The sequence below is a fragment of the Elephantulus edwardii genome, unplaced genomic scaffold (genome assembly GCF_000299155.1).
Source record: "Elephantulus edwardii isolate Elephantulus edwardi_28Jun2011 unplaced genomic scaffold, EleEdw1.0 scaffold00091, whole genome shotgun sequence".
NCBI classification, from domain to species: domain Eukaryota; kingdom Metazoa; phylum Chordata; class Mammalia; order Macroscelidea; family Macroscelididae; genus Elephantulus; species Elephantulus edwardii.
Genome location: NW_006399841.1, coordinates 5,344,325 through 5,362,837, shown reverse-complemented (window position 1 = coordinate 5,362,837; position 18,513 = coordinate 5,344,325). Strand labels below are relative to the sequence as shown.

Here is an 18,513-nt window from a genome sequence, read left to right as displayed (position 1 = left end):
TTTTTGTAATTTAAAGGTTACTATTTGGGGGAAAAGAACAGACTACCACATCATTAAGTTTTGACATCTCCAGCTGAAACTTCTATTACATTTTCCTACTTCTAAGAACTACTTTTAAGAACTACATATGCTGGATATGAAAAACCAAGTTTTACTTCTGAAATAACCAGTGACAACATACAAGTAAAATATGCTTGTGTACTGATTTTTCATTTCCCTGTGTCGAGTAAAAACTGTTGAGCTGCTTTTCTGCTGGTAGAGTGGACTTTAAACGAAAAGGGAAATTCATAATAAAAATTTCATGCAGCAAGAGGCTCTTTGGGACCTGCAGTGCAGCTTTTTGCCACTAGGCCACCAGAGCTCCCTCAAGAGACTCTTTATCCCAATTTCTTAATCTTTATAATGTTTAATTTTGTTATTGTGTACCATCGAGTTGGAAATGACCCAAAGTAGAACCTCCAGTGGGTTTTCAGAGGCAGTAAACGGCATGGGAGGAGACTGTGTGTCTCTCTCTCCCGCTGAAGAAGCTGATGGATTTGAACTGTGTTTCTTTGGGTTGGCACCACAACTCCTTACCACTAAGCTAACAGAGCTCCCTGCCTGATTCATTCATGATGATAAAACCTCAGAAAGTGCAAACTCATTGCTGCTGAATCAGAACTGACTGAGAAGACCCTTCTGTGGGTTTTCAATGGTTCTGATACATGGAGGAGACTGCTCCTGGGGGGAGATCGCTCCTGAGGGGAGATCGCTCCTGGGGGGAGGTCGCTCCTGGGGGGCCCACTGATGGATTCAAGCCGCCTGCTTTGGGCTGGCAGCACCATTCCCTGTTCACTTGGCCACCAGGGCCCTAACAGGCAATGAGAGGCAATCCAAAAACCCGAGAAGAAGGGGACTGTTGGCATTTCCTGCTATTTACCTCTTTATCCCCAAGGGTTTCAAGCAGTAACAGCAGTATTGTTTTAAAGTGTTCATCCCAAACACTGAAAGACTCTTCTTGTGTCAGCTTCATCAGCTCATAGAGGGCGATCTTCCTTTCCTCTGCCCGTTCGTTATGGTTAGACAGCTCCTTCAACAATTCTGCCACCAGGTCAGAATGGTCAAGGGAAAGGTCTGTCAAGGGGACAGGAAGGAATTCCGTTACTTTAATGATCAACTCTTGTAAATACTGAGATGAGGACTTTTTAGTATCATCAAAACCAGAAATTATCAGTATTGATTATAAAATCAAAGCAACCCCGTCATAAATAGGCCAAGGACCTGCATAGATAATTTCAGCAAAGAGGACATTCAAATGGCCACCGACTGCATCATTAGTCAAATGAGATTTGACGCAAGATCACAGTGAGCTACCATTTCACCACCACGAGGATGGTTTAAAAGAAAACAGAAACTAATAAATGTCGGTGAGGATGCGTGGGACTATCCCAGCACTGCCGGTGGGAACGCACGGGGACGACCACCCGTGACAGACAAATGGGATGGCCCCACTTCCTGCTGATCTCAGCAAGTCAGAGGCGGCCTAGCACTTTGAAGAGGTCTCCTGCCTCAACAGAGAAAAGGTGAAGAGAGAGAACTCTCTCCAAGACAGGCCTGAGTTCCAGTTTGTCAGGTGGTGGGTGCACTACTGGTCCATCCGCACCGTGAACAGCAGCTACGGTGCTAATCCAGTGCGCTGCCTACTCTGCCGTATGGGTCTTGGATCCGTACCAACCTCTGTCTCTTACACTTTGTGTGACTGGGACCCACTATACATGACTGCTGAGGTCTGGTTTTCTAAACAGTAAAATGGGAAAACAGCTGTCACATTTTTGTTGTGCTGAGAACTGCTTTGGGTCATTCCGACAAACACCGGCACAACTAAAATTCTGATGTTTTTATCTCAGTACTCAAAAAAGAACAAAACTTCTTTCAACTTGGCAAAGTATCACAAGTCTCCCTTAAAGAGCAGTCTCTCTGGAGACAATATTCTGGAATATTAGAGTTTCCGGTAAACTTTACAAAGGCTCTCATTAGATGTGGAGAGAAGTGGTGTTTGTTGGGTTTTTTTTTTCTTCTCATTTTATTTTGGATAAATTCTGGCTGTATATGTCTGTCTGTAATATATACACAGAAATACCATCCAGTAAAATATTTCTTTCTAAAGAGAAGAATAACTTCATAATGAGAAAGTCTGATAGGCAGCACTAAATTCAACTGTTCAAAGTTACCACCACCAAGCAAAGGTTAGAGTGGAAGTGTAGTAAATAAAGAATAAACCATCGCTTCTGTTATGCTAATGTAAAGAATGCGTTACTGGAAACTAGTCATGAGGAAACATCAGACAAACTCAAATTGAAGAAAATGCTGTAAAATAACCTGGAGTTAACTTTCCTTAGTGGCAAGAATGAGCAACTCTCCGACCCTGAAGAAGACTAAAGACTTGACAATGAAATGCAATGTCTAATTGTGAACTGAATCTTTTAGACAAAACTGGGACAACTAGTAAAACCATAATGGTATTTGAGAGTTGCTGTTGCTGTTAGGTGCCGTCAAGTTAAGAACGACTCGTAGCCACCCTCTGAACAAAAGATGTGAACTCTGTTCTGTGCTGCGTCATCCTCACACTTCCTGACACACAAGAGCCCGCTGTGGCAGTCAGTGTGTGTATCTGAGAGGAGGAGGTTACAGCAGTACCAGTGAGAAGGCCCTGATTTCATGAGCAAGCTGTGACCCTCCAGGACAACAGCTGCTTGGAGGAAAAACATCCTGAAGCATCTGGGTTGACGGAGACAGCATTAGGCTACAACTGACATTCAAACGATTTAAGAGGAGTGTTCCTTAAACGGTTTCCTAACTTTTGTGACTGCTATGCATAAGTAATTTTTAAATGAGTAAAGTTGCTAAAGCAAACTTTGAGATGTCCAGGGCTGGTGCAGGACCCAGGGTCCAAAGGCCACGCTCATGCTTGGCTGAAGTCTGCTGACTGCTGTTATACTATCAGGACTACGTCTAAGCAACACAGCCAGCCAGCCATTTAGGACAGACTCAAACATATGACAGTGCATAATTGGGGCAATTGGGTAATTTATGTTTAGACAGTTGTCATAGCTTCGGCTCTGCCATGTGTTAAGTCTCCTGAGAAACTGGTAACAATATGATTAACTTCACTAATAATCAAAGATATCAGGGTTATTGTAAACAACTGGTATTCTCTCAAAGGACTCTGCAATACAGCCCAAAGCAGTAAGTGAGGACTTGCTCTCGTTGTTTCTGGGTGTTCTTAATACTTCTTGATTTCAGATGATCTCAGGACGCCTACCCTGCTTCTCAGGCTGGGAAGGAACACTACCAGACCACCAAGAGATGAGCCCCCGGAGATGGGCAAAAATGCCCACCCCAAAGACTCTTTCTCCCGAGGGGGTTGTAACACACGATCACACGTATTTCTTTCCCTGATTACCAGTCCTCCAGGACACAGCACGGAGCATCACGGCAGACACGTACCATCAGGAAACTGGTCTGCGTCATCATCGAACACGGCTTCCTTGAGAGCGGACTTGTTGAAAGGGCTGATGCTGTCTGAATAGTTATACGGATTATAGTCGCGTGAGCGTGGGGAGGAGTGAACGGGCATCGGGTGGAGCAAGGAAGCTTTGTTATCCAGAGCTGGCGGCCCGGAGTCCGTGGCATCTCCTCCTCCCCTTGGGTCGGGGATCCCAGGACCAACACACATCTATTGAGAAGATAAAAAAAATGCACAAGTCTTCAAAATTCTTGAAAACTTCTTTTCCTATTGTTTCAGAGATATATTTTAAAGAAGAAATAATCATCAGGTATAAAAAGTTAAATGATGACAATCAACATAATGAATTCATACATATTAAAAACATTATAGTAACATTTAATTTACAACTATAAAGGCAAGTAAGAACCATAAAGGAAAGCTGATTCTAATGCTTATTATAGTTTCCTTGCTAAAGGATTGACCAAACAGTATATGGAATCTAACTAGCAACCACTTCTCTGTTATACATACATACAATGAAAGCCTCTCTAAATATATAAAAGGTTTACCTTTAGCTGTACAAAAGTGAAAGCAGTTAAATTCCATTACTAAAGTAATAAATCATATAATGACAATTAGATTAACAAATAAGAAAACTCACTTTATACTAGAAAGAAAATAAAGGCAGTGCAGTATCAAAGAGTACTGAGGAGAGAGGAGAAAATGAGGGCACTCAGAGCAGGGTTCACAGAGTCTGTGCAAAGATGTGAAGATGACGGAATTCCCTCGGGATTCCTTGAGGGGATCAGTGTTTCAGGAGGGAGAACCGTCAATTCAAAGGCCCTGAGGCCAGAACGTGCCTGAAAAGCTCCGAGAACACAGCTGGAGCAAGTGAAAAAGAGGGCAGAGGCTGGAAGAAACCAGGGACCATGTGAGATGGACTCTCACACCAGAGGGCTGTAAGGGGACCACAGGCGGCCAAGGGCAGAGTCAGGAACGCCAGTCAGGTCTGGACTGAACTGTGCTATGTCATCTCCACGGGAAAAAACCTCAAGTCTCAACTAAGCCGTGATTCTTACCAACTTGTTAGTGATACAATTTAAAGCATTTGGGGTTACTGTGTACCACTGAGTTATTCTGACACACAGTGACTATACAAGACTGAACAGAATATCCCCAGGGGGCTGTTCAAGGCTGTAAACTTTACAGAAGCAGGTCTCTGGGTCTATTCTCCTGTGCAACAGCTGAGAGGTTCAAAGCACTGACCTCTAATTACCACTCAACTCTCTGACCACTGGGTCACCAGGGTAGGGAACCAAAATATACTGAAGGCACGAGGTTCGAGGCCACCAGCTGCTCTGTGGGAGAAGGATGGGCAGTCTCCTCCCGTGTGGTTAACTGCCGCTGAAAACCCACTGGAGAGTCAGCTAGGGGTCAGTTCTGACTGCAGTACACAACAACATCCAGGTGGTTTCAGCAGGCCCTCCCCACAGAGCTCCGCCAGAACGGGCCTTTGAGGAAACGATGGCACAGAAGCAGCCAGATGGGCGGGGGAGGGGGCCCTCTGAGATGCTGATGGACCACAGTGTCCCACAAGTCTGCAAACAGCGAGAATCAGTTCACAGGGAACAGTGGACGACTGATTTGGAGCAAAGACCAAGTTATCAGAAAAAAAGCAGCAAAAGGGGAAAAAACAACCCTGCATGATGGCAGGAGGAACAGACTTGCACAGTAACATTCACAAGTGTTACGGAGCTGGGTGACAGGACTCTTAGAGTCACACAAACTAGTGAAGAAGCCAATCATGCTGCACTTTAGAAAAGGACCAATCGCGGTCCTCGCCGTCCTCAGCTGTGAACGATCTGGCCCGCGTCCTGCTCTCTCCCGTCAAGACGCTCCAACTGCACTGGCTTTCCTCCTGACCCTCAGCTACACAAAGCCGCTCACACTGACAATCGTCGTCATCTGCTTGTATGGCTGCTTTCCTGTTCTTGTTTTGGAATTTATTTTTATTGTGATAAAAAGATGGATCTCATAAAATTAACAATTTTAACTATCTTCAGACACTCATGATTTTGTTTTCAAATTTCATCAACCCAAAGAGAAACTGTGTATGTATTTATGAAGCAACAACTCGTCATTCCCTCGCCACCTAACCCTGCCTACTTACTGTATTTGCTTATTATATAAATGGGATTATAGAATATGCACATTTTCATATCTGGTTTATTTCACTTTGAATATGGTTTTCAAGGTTCATCCACTATGTTGCAGTGAATTAAGTGGTGTTTTCCCTAACTCTCACAACGTGGGTGGATAGAACTATGGATAAGTGAGGTGTCTGTGGCCCAGCAAGGGTACTGGGTAGCTCGCTAAGATGTCAATAAGGCAATGGCACCTTACAGGTAGGACCATGCAAATAAGATGTGTAGAAAGCTAATGCCGGGGTTGGTCAGTTCTGGCATCCTGTCAGGAAGTCAGTCAGAATGGGAAAGAGGGATCACCCCACCTTCAAAAAAGAGCTAGGAGAACATCTCCTGATGGCCCAAATACTGATTCCTGGGTTGATGGATATTCACTCCTCTTTATTTACATCTCAACACAAACCACCACTCTCATTGGTGATCATCCAATTTAACACATCTGTGTTCCTCTAAGGTAGTGCTTTCTAACCTAAAACTCTGAACATCTCTCAACCTTTCTCTTTTTATTACTATGTGTAAGCTCGTCTCCTCCCACCACAATATAAGATGTTCAAGGGCCAGATCTTTGTCTTGTAAATCTAAGATCCGGAACAGTGTCTGGAATGTGGTAGACACAAGAAAATTAACTGGACTCAACAGCTCTACTTAAAAATAACAGAAAGTACATGATTTAAAAAATACTCTCATTGAAATGTGAAACAGTGATGTAGGAATATCCAAATACTTACTGAATCGCCATCATCTTTTTTGGAATCTCTTTTCAATGGCTCATTCATATCTTCTTGACTACGGAAGCTGAAATTCTGGATTGCTTCAGTGACACCTCTTAGAGAGCTGTAAATATCTTCTGAGTTCATGTTTTCTGTGTCATAATCAAATGCACTGTCAAAATGAAAAACCCTATTTGTATTTACATGTAATTATAAAATACAAGTGCATTTGAAGAAATTAGAGAAGATAATTGTAAGGACAGGATTACAGAACATATTTTCACCAAAGCTGACAGATATAAATGTCTGAAGGACACAGACTCTTCGGCTCAGGAAGGGCAGTTTGCAATGACTCTAATGCTGGTTTACCCATTCACCTTTAACCCACGTTCTAATTACTCAGAGACTCACACCATGGCCTGGGGCCCCGTCCAGCCCGACGCTGGGAAGCATGTAAGCTAACAGTGGAGTTGGGGGACAAAGACCACGTGGTCTGCGATGTCCAAATCATTTGTAACCTGACCTGTCAGCCCTGGTGAGGAACCACAACAATAGTTACACTTGAAGAGGAAATTGTCTTTTATACAAATTTACAATAAGGCAAAGAAATTTCAACACAACAATACAGATATGAATTCTACAGCCAAATTCTAAAATTCAACTGAGACTAAAATCTAGTCCCCCAAATGGATACAAATGTGTAACACATAAGAAGTAGGTGAGATGGGAAGATTGCAACATATTTTTCTTCTTTAAATGCTGATGCCTATATGCATGTGCATGTGTGTTTGTGTCCTGCCATTTTAACAAATGATTTGAGGAAGATTCTAGTCATGCTATATGAGCAATAATAAAAGCCTAGCTAGTAATGAGAAATATGAATTATGATGTACACTTTTAATAAAGACCAGAAAGAGAAGAAATTAGTCTCTTAACAAGTTAAGAATGTGAATGTTATCTGAAGTACAGAACAAGCTTGAATTGCACCTAAGTGTAAAAGCTATACACAGGTTTTATTTTGTATTAAAAACCAATCTAAGTCACTTTTGTCTAAAAAACAGACCTGATGTTATTTTCATTAGTTGCTCCCCATTTTTATACTTTTGCCCATAAGCATAACTTACTTTATCTAAATGCCTATCATTATAATTTGACTTCACTATTTATACTAAATAATAAGCCAGATGAGAAAAACCAACTTCACATTTCTTATACTTCCCTTCTTTCTGTAGTAATTATTCCCTCAACTTGTAGAGCATTTCTGAGAAATCCAGGAATGCTACATACTGAGAATAACTGTGTCAACAGGTTTCCTATTATAATTTTGTTTCATTTTTATTTCAGTAGTTGTTACTATCATCTGAAGAGTCAGCTTTGGAATAAGCTCAAAATTTTCCAATCTGGTAGTTTTCAACTTTTCTAAGACTCTGAGTCAAGTATGAATCAACTAGAATTGTGTATTAATATGCCTTTGCTTTTTTAATAAATGAAATTTGCAAATACAAACCAGGATGGAAAATGACCCTTCTGTTACCTTGGAGATAAAGTGTTCTGGGATGTGTTTGTGGGGGACGTAAGGGGACTGGACCAATTGGCTGGTGAACGTGATGCTGGTCTCGTCAAAGGACTCCCCATGGAACCCTGATTGAGGGAGAGAAATGGGAATGACTGGTAAGTGCAACACAAATATTCTAGAGAAAAAAAATACAATCATTAATCAATCAATATTTACAAGTCATTTTAGTACCTGTCCATTAACTTAACTCTTACGTCTGGTGGGAAAATCACCTCTCGAGTGAGACGCCTTAGTCCTTTCCTGTTCTCCTCCTCCCTTTCCTGCTCTCAATTTTTAACTGAGTCAACAAGATCTTCTACTGAACTATTTTATGTTGAAAATGATTTTAAATTAGCTTTTTGTTCCAATACAATTTCCCTCATTACTACTAATCCTTAAGTTTGAATCCTCTTTTGAGTGTGCTTTAATAAATAATTTTCACAAAGGCATCAAGGGAGGACAATATGGTCTTAATACTAATTTGCCTGTATCATAAGGTATACGGAAACAATCCCTCCTCTTTTTAAAGAGATTTCTGACGTTGGTTCTTAGTAAATTCTTCTCAGATTATTTTTGTTCTCAGTTTTCTCCTTAAGCTTGTCATCAGTGGATCTAACTTCTCTTTTGACCTGTTATCAAAGGTGTGCCTATTTAAAAAAAATTAAATTAGATAATTAGGCACATTTATGTGAATTATTCCATACCATTTATATCTATCTCACTGCCTTCGAGTTGCAGTCAACAAATAATTGACCCTCCAGCGGGTTTTTCAGAGTCTGTAAATCACATGGGAGAAGACTACCTATCTTTCTCCAACAAAGCAGCTGGTGGATTTGAACCAGCACCTCTAGGTTAGCAGCACAGCTCCCTCCAGATTACCTAACTAGAGAGCACAGACATGCATTGCAAGGCAGCGTCTCTCTGATGGTTTAAATTCATCAGCTACTCTGAGGAAGAAAGACAGCCTTTCACTTCAGGTTCAATTGACAGTCTCTGAAAACCTGGTGGAAGATCAGTTCCAACTCTACGATGAGAGGGAGATACACGTGGACATGTACACGCGTGCACACACCCTCCGTCACCAGAATCTTCCATTTACTCAGGTCTCTATTCTCCCAAAACAAACTCCTATCTAACCCTGTGCTTGTGGACCAATGGGCGTATACTCATTAACTCTAAACAGCCCTTCCCAAATACTGTTCCTTCATTTAATCTGTTGCCCTGTAATAAGCATCTCAACTAGACCTGAGGTCAGGATTAGTTCTTATAAAGAACATTTTCTTCTTATAATGACTTCCAGCTGAAGTTCTCAGCTCTGTTCTGCTTCCTTTACTGGTGTGTAATCCAGTCACTGCTCACAACCACCCCAATTAGTGCCCAAATTATAACATAAACAAGAAGACCTAACGATTCTATTTCTCCTCCCCCAAGACTATATTTCTACTTAAGAAATGCTGTCCAATGTAGAAGCATTCAAAAGTTTACTTCAAGTGAAAGACAGCAATTCTTGTGAAAGCAACCATCACCTGATATAGTAGCCATGGGAGTAAGGAAATACCTGAGTTCCATTGCCGGTGTTTCGAAGGTGATTATGAAGAAGCTTGGTAGCACCATCTTGAAAAGTTTTTGGTAAAGCTCCTAACAACATTGTAAACTCTGGGGTATTGAGTTCGAATAAGGAAATGAGCACTGACTGTGCTGCCTAGAAAACAAAGGAGATTTGGTTGAGAAAATAAGACCACCACGGCTTTTCCTTTCCAATGGCACAAGTCTGGGCCTGCAAGCGTGGGAAGGGAAGATACTTTTATTTCTTTTCATAGTCCTCTGCTGAAATAAGAAGGGGGGAAAAAATGGCTGTATTTCTTTTTGGATGTAAGAAAGGGGGTTTCAAAGAGAGTAACACGTATGACCTCAGGGGAAGACGATGACCAGTCACCATCTAGCCACAGATGCTCCTTCTTTACTTTTCCTAACGAATGACCATGCGCCACTTATGGAACGACACTGAGGGGACCTCAAGCTCGTTGAGCAAATAATCCCTGTAAAAGTATAGTTTAAAGAGACACAGTGGTGCAATGGTTAGGCACTCTAGTATCAGAAAAAGAAGATTGTGAACTCAGTATTTTACTTGTGTCGTTTTCCATCTTAACACGTTCAGAGCCTGTCTTTACTGATTTGTAATTTTTCATCTCTCAGACCTCTCAGCAACATTTCACACAGCAGACAGTGTCATTCACTTCCTCCTTCCTAAGGTGCCTGTCCACTTGGCATCACTGATACACTGTCTTAACTTCCTCTTGGTTCCTTGGTTGCTCATTCTCAGTCTCCCTGGTACAATTCTAATTGATGTGACCCCCACGTTGGGAATGTGCTGAGGCCTCATACTAAATTAATGGTGGGCTGTCAATCTTCAGCTGACTCCCTGTAGTATTTGCTAATATTCAAGGTGTAAATATTCCCCAACATTGTCAGCTTCAAGCTACCAGTGTGATGTTATTGAACACAAAATGGAGAAAAAAAATGTACCTCACAATTTGTTGAGTCCACGCCAGTGCAGCAATGCCTGCAGCACTGTTTTCAACTGCACTTTCTCTCTGGATCTCTTCTGTTTCTGTCTCGATGCCATCAATTTTGTGTCTCCAACCCTAACTTGTTTTCTGAGCTCTGAGTGTGATATTCAACTGCCCCCTTGATGTCTCCAAGGGCATGTTACATAGGCACATGCAACACAAACTTCCACCAAAAATTATAGAATAAACAAATGCCTAAGTTCACACACTAACCCTAGATCTTATCCCACAAATATATTTCTTATCATTTACCTAAAAGTTCAAGTCACAAATATGAATTCCTCCTTATATATGCCCAACTCCCAGCAGTCTATGTCACCAGAGCTCCTGGCCACAGACACCTACTCTTACTGCCATCCTCTGTCTCACCGAATTGATCTCTATGTCTGTCTGTACTAGGGGCAGATTTTCCGCAGTGATGTTCTCAGCCTTTGTGGTGTTCTGGCTTTGCCTTAGCCATTTTTGGTCAGATGAGGCTATGCTGATGGTGTCAATGATGTGAATGATGTGAAGAGTACCTTTTGGATTTGGAAACATGCAAACAAGGTAGGTAGCTACTTATGATGAGATGGGTCAACATTACTCACTGGGCTTAAATCGAGCAGGTTTGTAAGACAGACAGAATAGAAAATCTTGCTACCAAGAAGAAAATTAGAGAAAGCAGTGTACCAGAGACTGCTGTAAGACAAAGCTGACGTTTTTTTTTGTCTTGCGTCTCCTTCCCCCACCCTCCCAGCAAAGAAGAAAAACGATGAGTTTTAGGGAAATTTGTGCATCGAGACTCTGTCATCTGTATGTAACTTGTTTTGCAGAGAAGTGTTTCTGTTGTGGGTGTGTCTTGCTGTAAATATTTGTTCATATTTTTGTGAATTCAATACTATGTACCATTGTATTATAGTAACTTTTATAAAGCAAACCATAAATATACTGACTTTTCTTACAGAAAACAAAACAAAACAAAACAAAACAAAAAACAAAGCTGACGTGGGGCTGTGTCCCAATCAGAGGCAAGGACCTGTGCCCAGGCTTGCTGGAGGATGAGGGGAGGCACTATAACTGGAGGACTGAAAGAGCTTTATGACACTTACCTAAATACATGAGGCTCAAGGTCAAGGGCCTGTGAGCACACCTGAGCAGCTGTCCTGACTAAGCTGTTTCTTACCTGAACTCTTACCTGCTAGCTTCTCTAATAAAGTAAATAACCATGAGTATGGTCTGTTGAGTCCTGTGTGGTTAAAGCTATGGATGAGAGTACCCACTAGCAGTGCATCAAGCTCCACAAGGGGCAACTAGTGGTAGAACTGATAGAAGTAAGTGCGGGGAGCGTGGAGTCACAACTTACCTCATGGGAAGAGGGTCTGTGCCACGGATGTTGTGGGTGGGGACTGCTCTCCTTTGTGGAGTCACTAGAGGTCAGAGGTGGCCCACCTCCACACCAACTCTACTCTTTTTACAGTATCCTTAGGCCAGAACCACATGGTCTTGGTTATTGTTGCTTGTGGATTAACAAAACAAGTTGGAAGAGTCATACGTTCTGATTTCAGAATTTGGCAAGCTAAGCCTTCCAATTGTGTTGTTTTTCACGATTCTTTTGGATATTTGAGATTTACTGCAATTTCAAATCCATTTTTTAATCGGATTTTCAAATTTTACAAAGCCAGAGGGAATCTGAGCAGCAATTTGCTAATCAAGATCAAACTGGGAAGTATTGTTATCTTAAAAATATTTACTCAGAAATACATGCATAGAATGTTTTTCTATTTAGTTAGATGTTCTTTTTGGGGGAGGGGAGAGAGGGTTCTCTTTAATTTATTGTTGAAAATTATCCTCCTTTCCTCTCCTCCAGTCCACTTTGCATGGAACCACTTTTAAAATATCACTTATAGATTGTTCACTGCCAAGTGACAGAATATAAATGACTTTTGTGTATTACTCTTGTATCCTGCAACTTTGCTGCAAGTGGTTTTTATTTATGGTAGTTTTTAACTGGGTTCTTTAGCATATGTATATATATGTGTACACATACACACACAACGATCAAGTCATTTGGAAAAAAAGACAGTTTTACCTTTTCTTTCTTATTTAATTGCTTAAATGCCCTACTAGAACCTCTAGCATAACACCAAATTAAAGAGGCAAGATTGGACATACTTGCTTTACCTGCTAAGTAACATTATATATAATGTTAGCTGGGATTTATTGTAGATGTCTTTTTATCAGGTTGGAATGTTCCCCCCAATTCTTAGTTTGTTGGGGTGCTTTAATCCTGGAGGGGGATGAGATGCTGTCAAATGCTATTTCTGCGACTACTACAATGATCATGTCGGGGGTTTTCTTACACTATAAATAGCTTGATTTTCAGATGTTAAACCATTCTTTTATTTCTAGGATAAACCCCATACAATGCCTTATTTTTACATTGTAAAGTTTTTTTTATGGCCTAATATAAGGCCTATACTAAACAATGTTCCATATGCACTTGAGAACAATGTAAATTGCTGCTTTGAGATGGAATACACTTCACTAGGGGGAAAAAACCTGTCAAAAGTTATACTCTGTCTACTCTTTTACACCCATTATTGAAGAAAATGATTTAAAAATGAAGACAATAAATACATTAGATACAGAATTTAAGAAATGAGGAGTGGCAGAAAGTCTGGAGATAATGGAGATATTTCAGGAAGATGCCTACATAGCAGGTCTAAGGAGAAAAGTACCTGAAGTGTAGATGAGAGCAGAGTCTAGAAAGGAAATTCAGATTATGAATCAATGAATGAATGAATAAAGAACTTATGTTTCTGGCCATATGGAAAGTATTAGTCATAGGCATGTTAAAGATACTGAAAACATTAAAAGGTACTTTAGAAGTACAGGAAAACCACCCAAATGAAAAGTATGACAAACTATTAGCTTCAGAAGAAGTGAGGTTTATATTAGGAAGGAGGTAAATTCTTTTAACTTATTAACAGCAAATGATAACTATTTTGAAGGTCACAGAGAAAGATATGAAAAAGAATATGGAAGTGAGATACGAAAATTTTCATTCACTAGGAAACAGAGATAGACAGATACCAAATACCTAAGATGAACAACAAATAGTGCTTAAAATGACAATGTCCAAAATCAAGGGCAGCTCACAACACTAACAAAAGGAGACAGAAAAAAGTCACAGAACACTGTGTACTCTTTTATACTATTGGACAAAGAACTCATTGCTAGTTGATGACGTCCAGAAAATACTTGTTTAACTTTCTGACATTAATCTTTTAACTTTCTAGGAAAACCTACCTTCCGAACATCAGAACTCTTGGGTTCTGTTGTCCAAGTAATGACTCGCGACACTGCCAGGCGAGTTTCACTGGAATTTACAAAATCTCCTGGGTCCATCTGTTTAGCCAGAGTTTCTATATATTTAAGGATAGCAACCTTAACCTGCAGAAGTAAGTACAATGAGAGAGGGCAAACCGTCAATGTGGGACACACTTGGAGGACACTGCAGAACAATCAGGTAATTATTTTTTGTCAAAAAGCAAATGGAAAGTCATCAACAATAAAAAATTATACACCCACCTATCTACCTGCGGTATAAGCATATATAATTATGTGGATGCTCTTAGTTTTTCAAATTTATGAGACCTGTTAAGTTCCAAGAGTTTCATTCACCAGTTTTACGGCAGTTTAAACAACTGCCGATGACTTACTCTTCTGACAAGATTATGAAGTTTTTCTGGAGTCGGCCTTGGGAAGAACTTACAGCTTCACTGTGGGCAAGTCTTTAGCAATTAAGGATTTGGCTTTTGCCCTACAAATGTATTTTTTAAACAAAACAACTCAACTCTATCTACTTAGTGTCTGGTCCCAATTTTTGATACATCTAGCTCTAAATAAAGCAGTTAGTATTGAAACAACAACAACTTGGTTTTTTTGGGGAACAAACCAAAGGATTTTGGAAAGAAGGTCTGATAAGTGGGCAATACATGCTTGTGTGTCAAACAACCCCCTCATCTAATAAAAATGTCCTCTCTAAGACAGTTTTCAAGTTACATCTTACAACACACTAATATTTTAATTTTATTATTTTTTTGTGAATGTACCATCAAATCAGATCTGACTGGTACAGGAGGAGATTGTCCCTCCTTCTCCAGCAGAGCATCTGGTGGATTCGAACCACGTGACTCTAGGACTGCAGTGCAGCTTTTTGCCACTAGGCCACTAGGGCTCCCTCACACTAAGATTTTTTAATAAAAACTATCATGTTAACATCAACTTAGAAATGGCACATAGGTAATGCAAATAGACAATATTAAGCAGATATTAAGATTTGCTTAGCCAGCAATTTATAAAGATTATTTTCTATTTTCTATGCTCTTTCCTTTCTTATTGGGCTAAAGGTCACCGTTCTAACACATAAATAAAAGAAACACTATGCTAAGTTAATAAGTGGAAAGTATAATACTAAAATAAGGTTATGAGTCTACATATTTTTGCGCTCTATTTTCAATTTTTTAAAAAAGAAACTCAAATGGATAAAATTATATTCTTCATTTCATAATGAATACATTTTTAAGAAGGAACTGTCACTTTTAAAAAATGTACAGGAAAAAAAGGAACCCAAAAGCTAACCTATTAACCATTCCTAGTGAAATGCATACTAAGCAGAGAAAGAGACTGTAGATTAAATTATGCAACATCCACTATTTAGGATTCTAGAAGCCATGTCTCCTGCTATAAGTAGGAGGAGCTGAGAGATGATTATATGAATTCACAAATCAACATAAATGTTATTTTGTTTTGGTGACAATCAATAATTGAATATGTTTATCTGCAGTATGTGAAATTTAATTAGAGCTATAGCTTGGAAATGTAGAGGGGCAAGCAACATTTTAAAAACTTCTGACAGAATAGGTGGGTTTACTCTACCCACAGGCAAAACGACCACACTGTACATCTAATGATTAGAAAGTGTTTCTATTTTTAGCAAGATACTTTACAAACTGATACAAAGCTTAATTTCAATAAAGCAAACATGCATTCTTTGTATATGGGAAAAATACACTTGTGTAATTGTTATAAACTGTGTGATTCTCTCTCTCTCTCATAGTAACCCTATGAACAAAAGGCCTTAAGACCCGCTACAATTACTGACCTTTATCAAAGTTCATAGTTTCTGGGGGCATGCTGTTTAGGAAGCAGATACCACACCTGACTCCAAATATCTATCTATCTATCTATCTATCTATCTATCTATCTATCTATCTATCTATCTATCTATCTAAAACTCAAGAGTGCAATAAGACATCTATTCCTTATTTTATAAATATTATCAAATTTTCCTCCAGTCTGCTGCTTCCTGTCTGACTTATCTTTAATCTGAAAGATTTGTCATTATTTTAGCAAATCATTTGTTACATTATTTATTAACTAGATTCCACACCTAAGTTATTTGTGTTTATCTGTAATACGTTACAATTTTAATATGTGCATAAAGTAGGTCTCTGAGATAATGTCCTTCCTATCTAGTGGCTTAGTGTTTAAGGAGGTTTGTCAACTCAAAGAGGATTCAAATCCATCAGATGCTGCACAAGACAAGGATGAGTCATCTCCTCCTGATGATGACAGCCTCTGAACCCAGTGCTGACACGCTGGTCACCACTCAATGGCACACAGCTTCAACGATCTTCAACACTGAAGAAGTATCATTTCCTTACAAATTTGCCAATATATACAAGTGTGAGTATGTGTGAAGATTTTAGAGAAAACAGAAAATTAGAGGAAAGCCGATTTTAATTTGTTGGACTTTCATTTCACTCTTCCCTTTGACGTCTTTCTCTATGGCCTTCAGCCGTTTCATTCTCTTCCTCCACTCAAGTTGCCTTAGTCTGATTTGGACCTCCATTCCTCCTGGTCCAAGGCATTTCTCTACTAGAAGTCAACAGAATGTGACAGTACTATAATCTAGGATAGTTTACAATTTATTCTATATTACAGAAAATAATAAAGCACAATGAGTTTTATATTCCTGGGAATAGCTAGCATAATGCCTCCATCATCAAATGAGATTAATACATCATTGTTATTAATTTATAATAATTCTTCTTCTGTAAGTCACTGTCTTTTTTTTTGGTTGTTATTTTTTAATGTAAGTCACTTTCAAAGAAAAAACAGAACTGCTCTCATAGAGCAGCTTCATGACAATAACATCTTCAATGTAAGTGAATCTTAGTAAAAAAATAACTGTAATTCTGAGGCACAAACAGTCCGAAATCTGAGGGAAATCAGTCCTAGGAAGGAATGCTTATACAAATACATTTCATGCAGAAAAGAGCAGAAAAATATAAGGCTTGTATACATATATAATTATGCACATATGCTTGTTATTTCCCTGACTTTAATCTCACTTAAAACCTACTAAGAAATCTCCCACATGGCACACATGAATCTTTAGTAAAGAATTTAGAGGGCTCATTTTTTAAAAAAGAATTTTTTAAATCTTAAATTTAGAATTACTAAGTCATAAATTAATTGGAATATGTGTGCAAAAAACTGTTGAAAATGTTAATCTTTACTCAGAACCTTCTGCACACATTAGGTAGACTTCACCGTAAAAACCGGTGCTTTTTCAGTAAAGGACAGCTGGAGATTAGACCCAAGATTAAACTGAAAACATTTCCTTAATAAATTAAAGGTAACAATGATATTTAATCCAAAATTATTATCAAATATCCTATAGCTTTTGGGGGGAAAGTATTGGGAAATCACAAACATAAAATCAGGTAAGACTTTGTAGAGCGCGTTTGCATCACCAGGTTATAGTTAGACGGCCAGGTGTGTGATGCCTTCTAAATGTGGATCCGCAGTAAGCTTTTCCAGCGGACAGTCTGGCATTCAAGTAACATCTGAAATATCTGCATGCTCAAAAGGCTTACGGATGTTAGTAGTTGAAAATGGATGCATACAAACATTATCTGAAATACTGCAGAGTTTTGTAAAGAGAGTTAAGGAAAGAAATAATGCAGATGAAATAAAACCAAAAAACCTTGGAGCTCCAAAAAGAGTGAAGTTGGTCCCGAAGAGCAGGCTTGGCTGTCTGAAAGTTCATAAAAATAAAATCCACAGATTGAACAGCTTTTCTTGGCAGCAAGATAAATATCAACAGAAATTTATTAATAAAATACTCTAATTCCTTAGAAAGCTTTCAAGACTTCAAATTCTTACCTTTAAGCTTGGCGTTTGTGTCTGGTCAACTGTAAATCTCATTAGAATATTGAACTGAAGATCATTTGGAAAAGATTCTCTGAAACAAGAACAAACAAAACAAAAAATAAGCCAGCAAGCAAGTCTTTCACAAACTTAACAATAAAAGGCTATGCTTAATATCAAAATACAGGATCCCGGTAAAAGCCTGGAGGCAGCAGTGTCTGTGCGATCCCGGGTCTGTTGGGCAGAGTTCCCAGAAGAAGAGAACGTTTGCATTTATTCTGAGTAAGGGATTAAAAAGCAGTAAATAACAGTAAATAACACTCTGGCTTTCATTAATTATATAAAAATATATTCAAGAAAATCGTTTAGATGTTTTCTTATTCCTACATTGAGTTCCAGACTTACTTCAACTTAGTAAATGGTATTTTAAATACATCACTCTAGAAGCAAGCAGAAATTGCTTACTGGTTTAAAATCTTTTAAAAAGAACCTGAATATTTAAATGTATGATACAACATCCTTCATAACTGTATCAGTGCTGCCAGGTTGAAACCAACTCCCAGCTGAGCCTCCCGTGGGTTTTCAGAGGCCGTAAACTGCACAGGAGGAGACGGCCATCCTTTCTCCTGTGGAGCAGGTGGTGGACTCGAACCACATGCTGTGGACTGGTAATGCCACTCCTTACCACTAGACCAGAACTCCCTTCTTTATAATGTTGTTGTTGTTGTTATATGCCATAGAGTTATAAGGCATTTTTATACTTTGTTGTCTTTGTTATGTGCCGTCG

At 39.3% G+C, this 18,513-nt stretch overlaps 1 protein-coding gene across 1 annotated transcript in view; it reads right to left on the bottom strand.

Annotated features, from left to right (window-relative positions):
• CLASP2 (cytoplasmic linker associated protein 2) overlaps positions 1 to 18,513 on the bottom strand; it is a 153,788-nt gene that overhangs the window by 7,104 nt on the left and 128,171 nt on the right. Inside the window, exons 28-34 of the mRNA XM_006890610.1 lie at positions 17,742 to 17,820; positions 13,815 to 13,958; positions 9,515 to 9,658; positions 7,936 to 8,042; positions 6,420 to 6,573; positions 3,487 to 3,715; positions 920 to 1,113 (exon numbers count right to left, since the gene is read on the bottom strand). Coding sequence (XP_006890672.1) covers positions 920 to 1,113; positions 3,487 to 3,715; positions 6,420 to 6,573; positions 7,936 to 8,042; positions 9,515 to 9,658; positions 13,815 to 13,958; positions 17,742 to 17,820 — 1,051 coding nt within the window. The remainder of the gene's footprint in view (positions 1 to 919; positions 1,114 to 3,486; positions 3,716 to 6,419; positions 6,574 to 7,935; positions 8,043 to 9,514; positions 9,659 to 13,814; positions 13,959 to 17,741; positions 17,821 to 18,513) is intronic.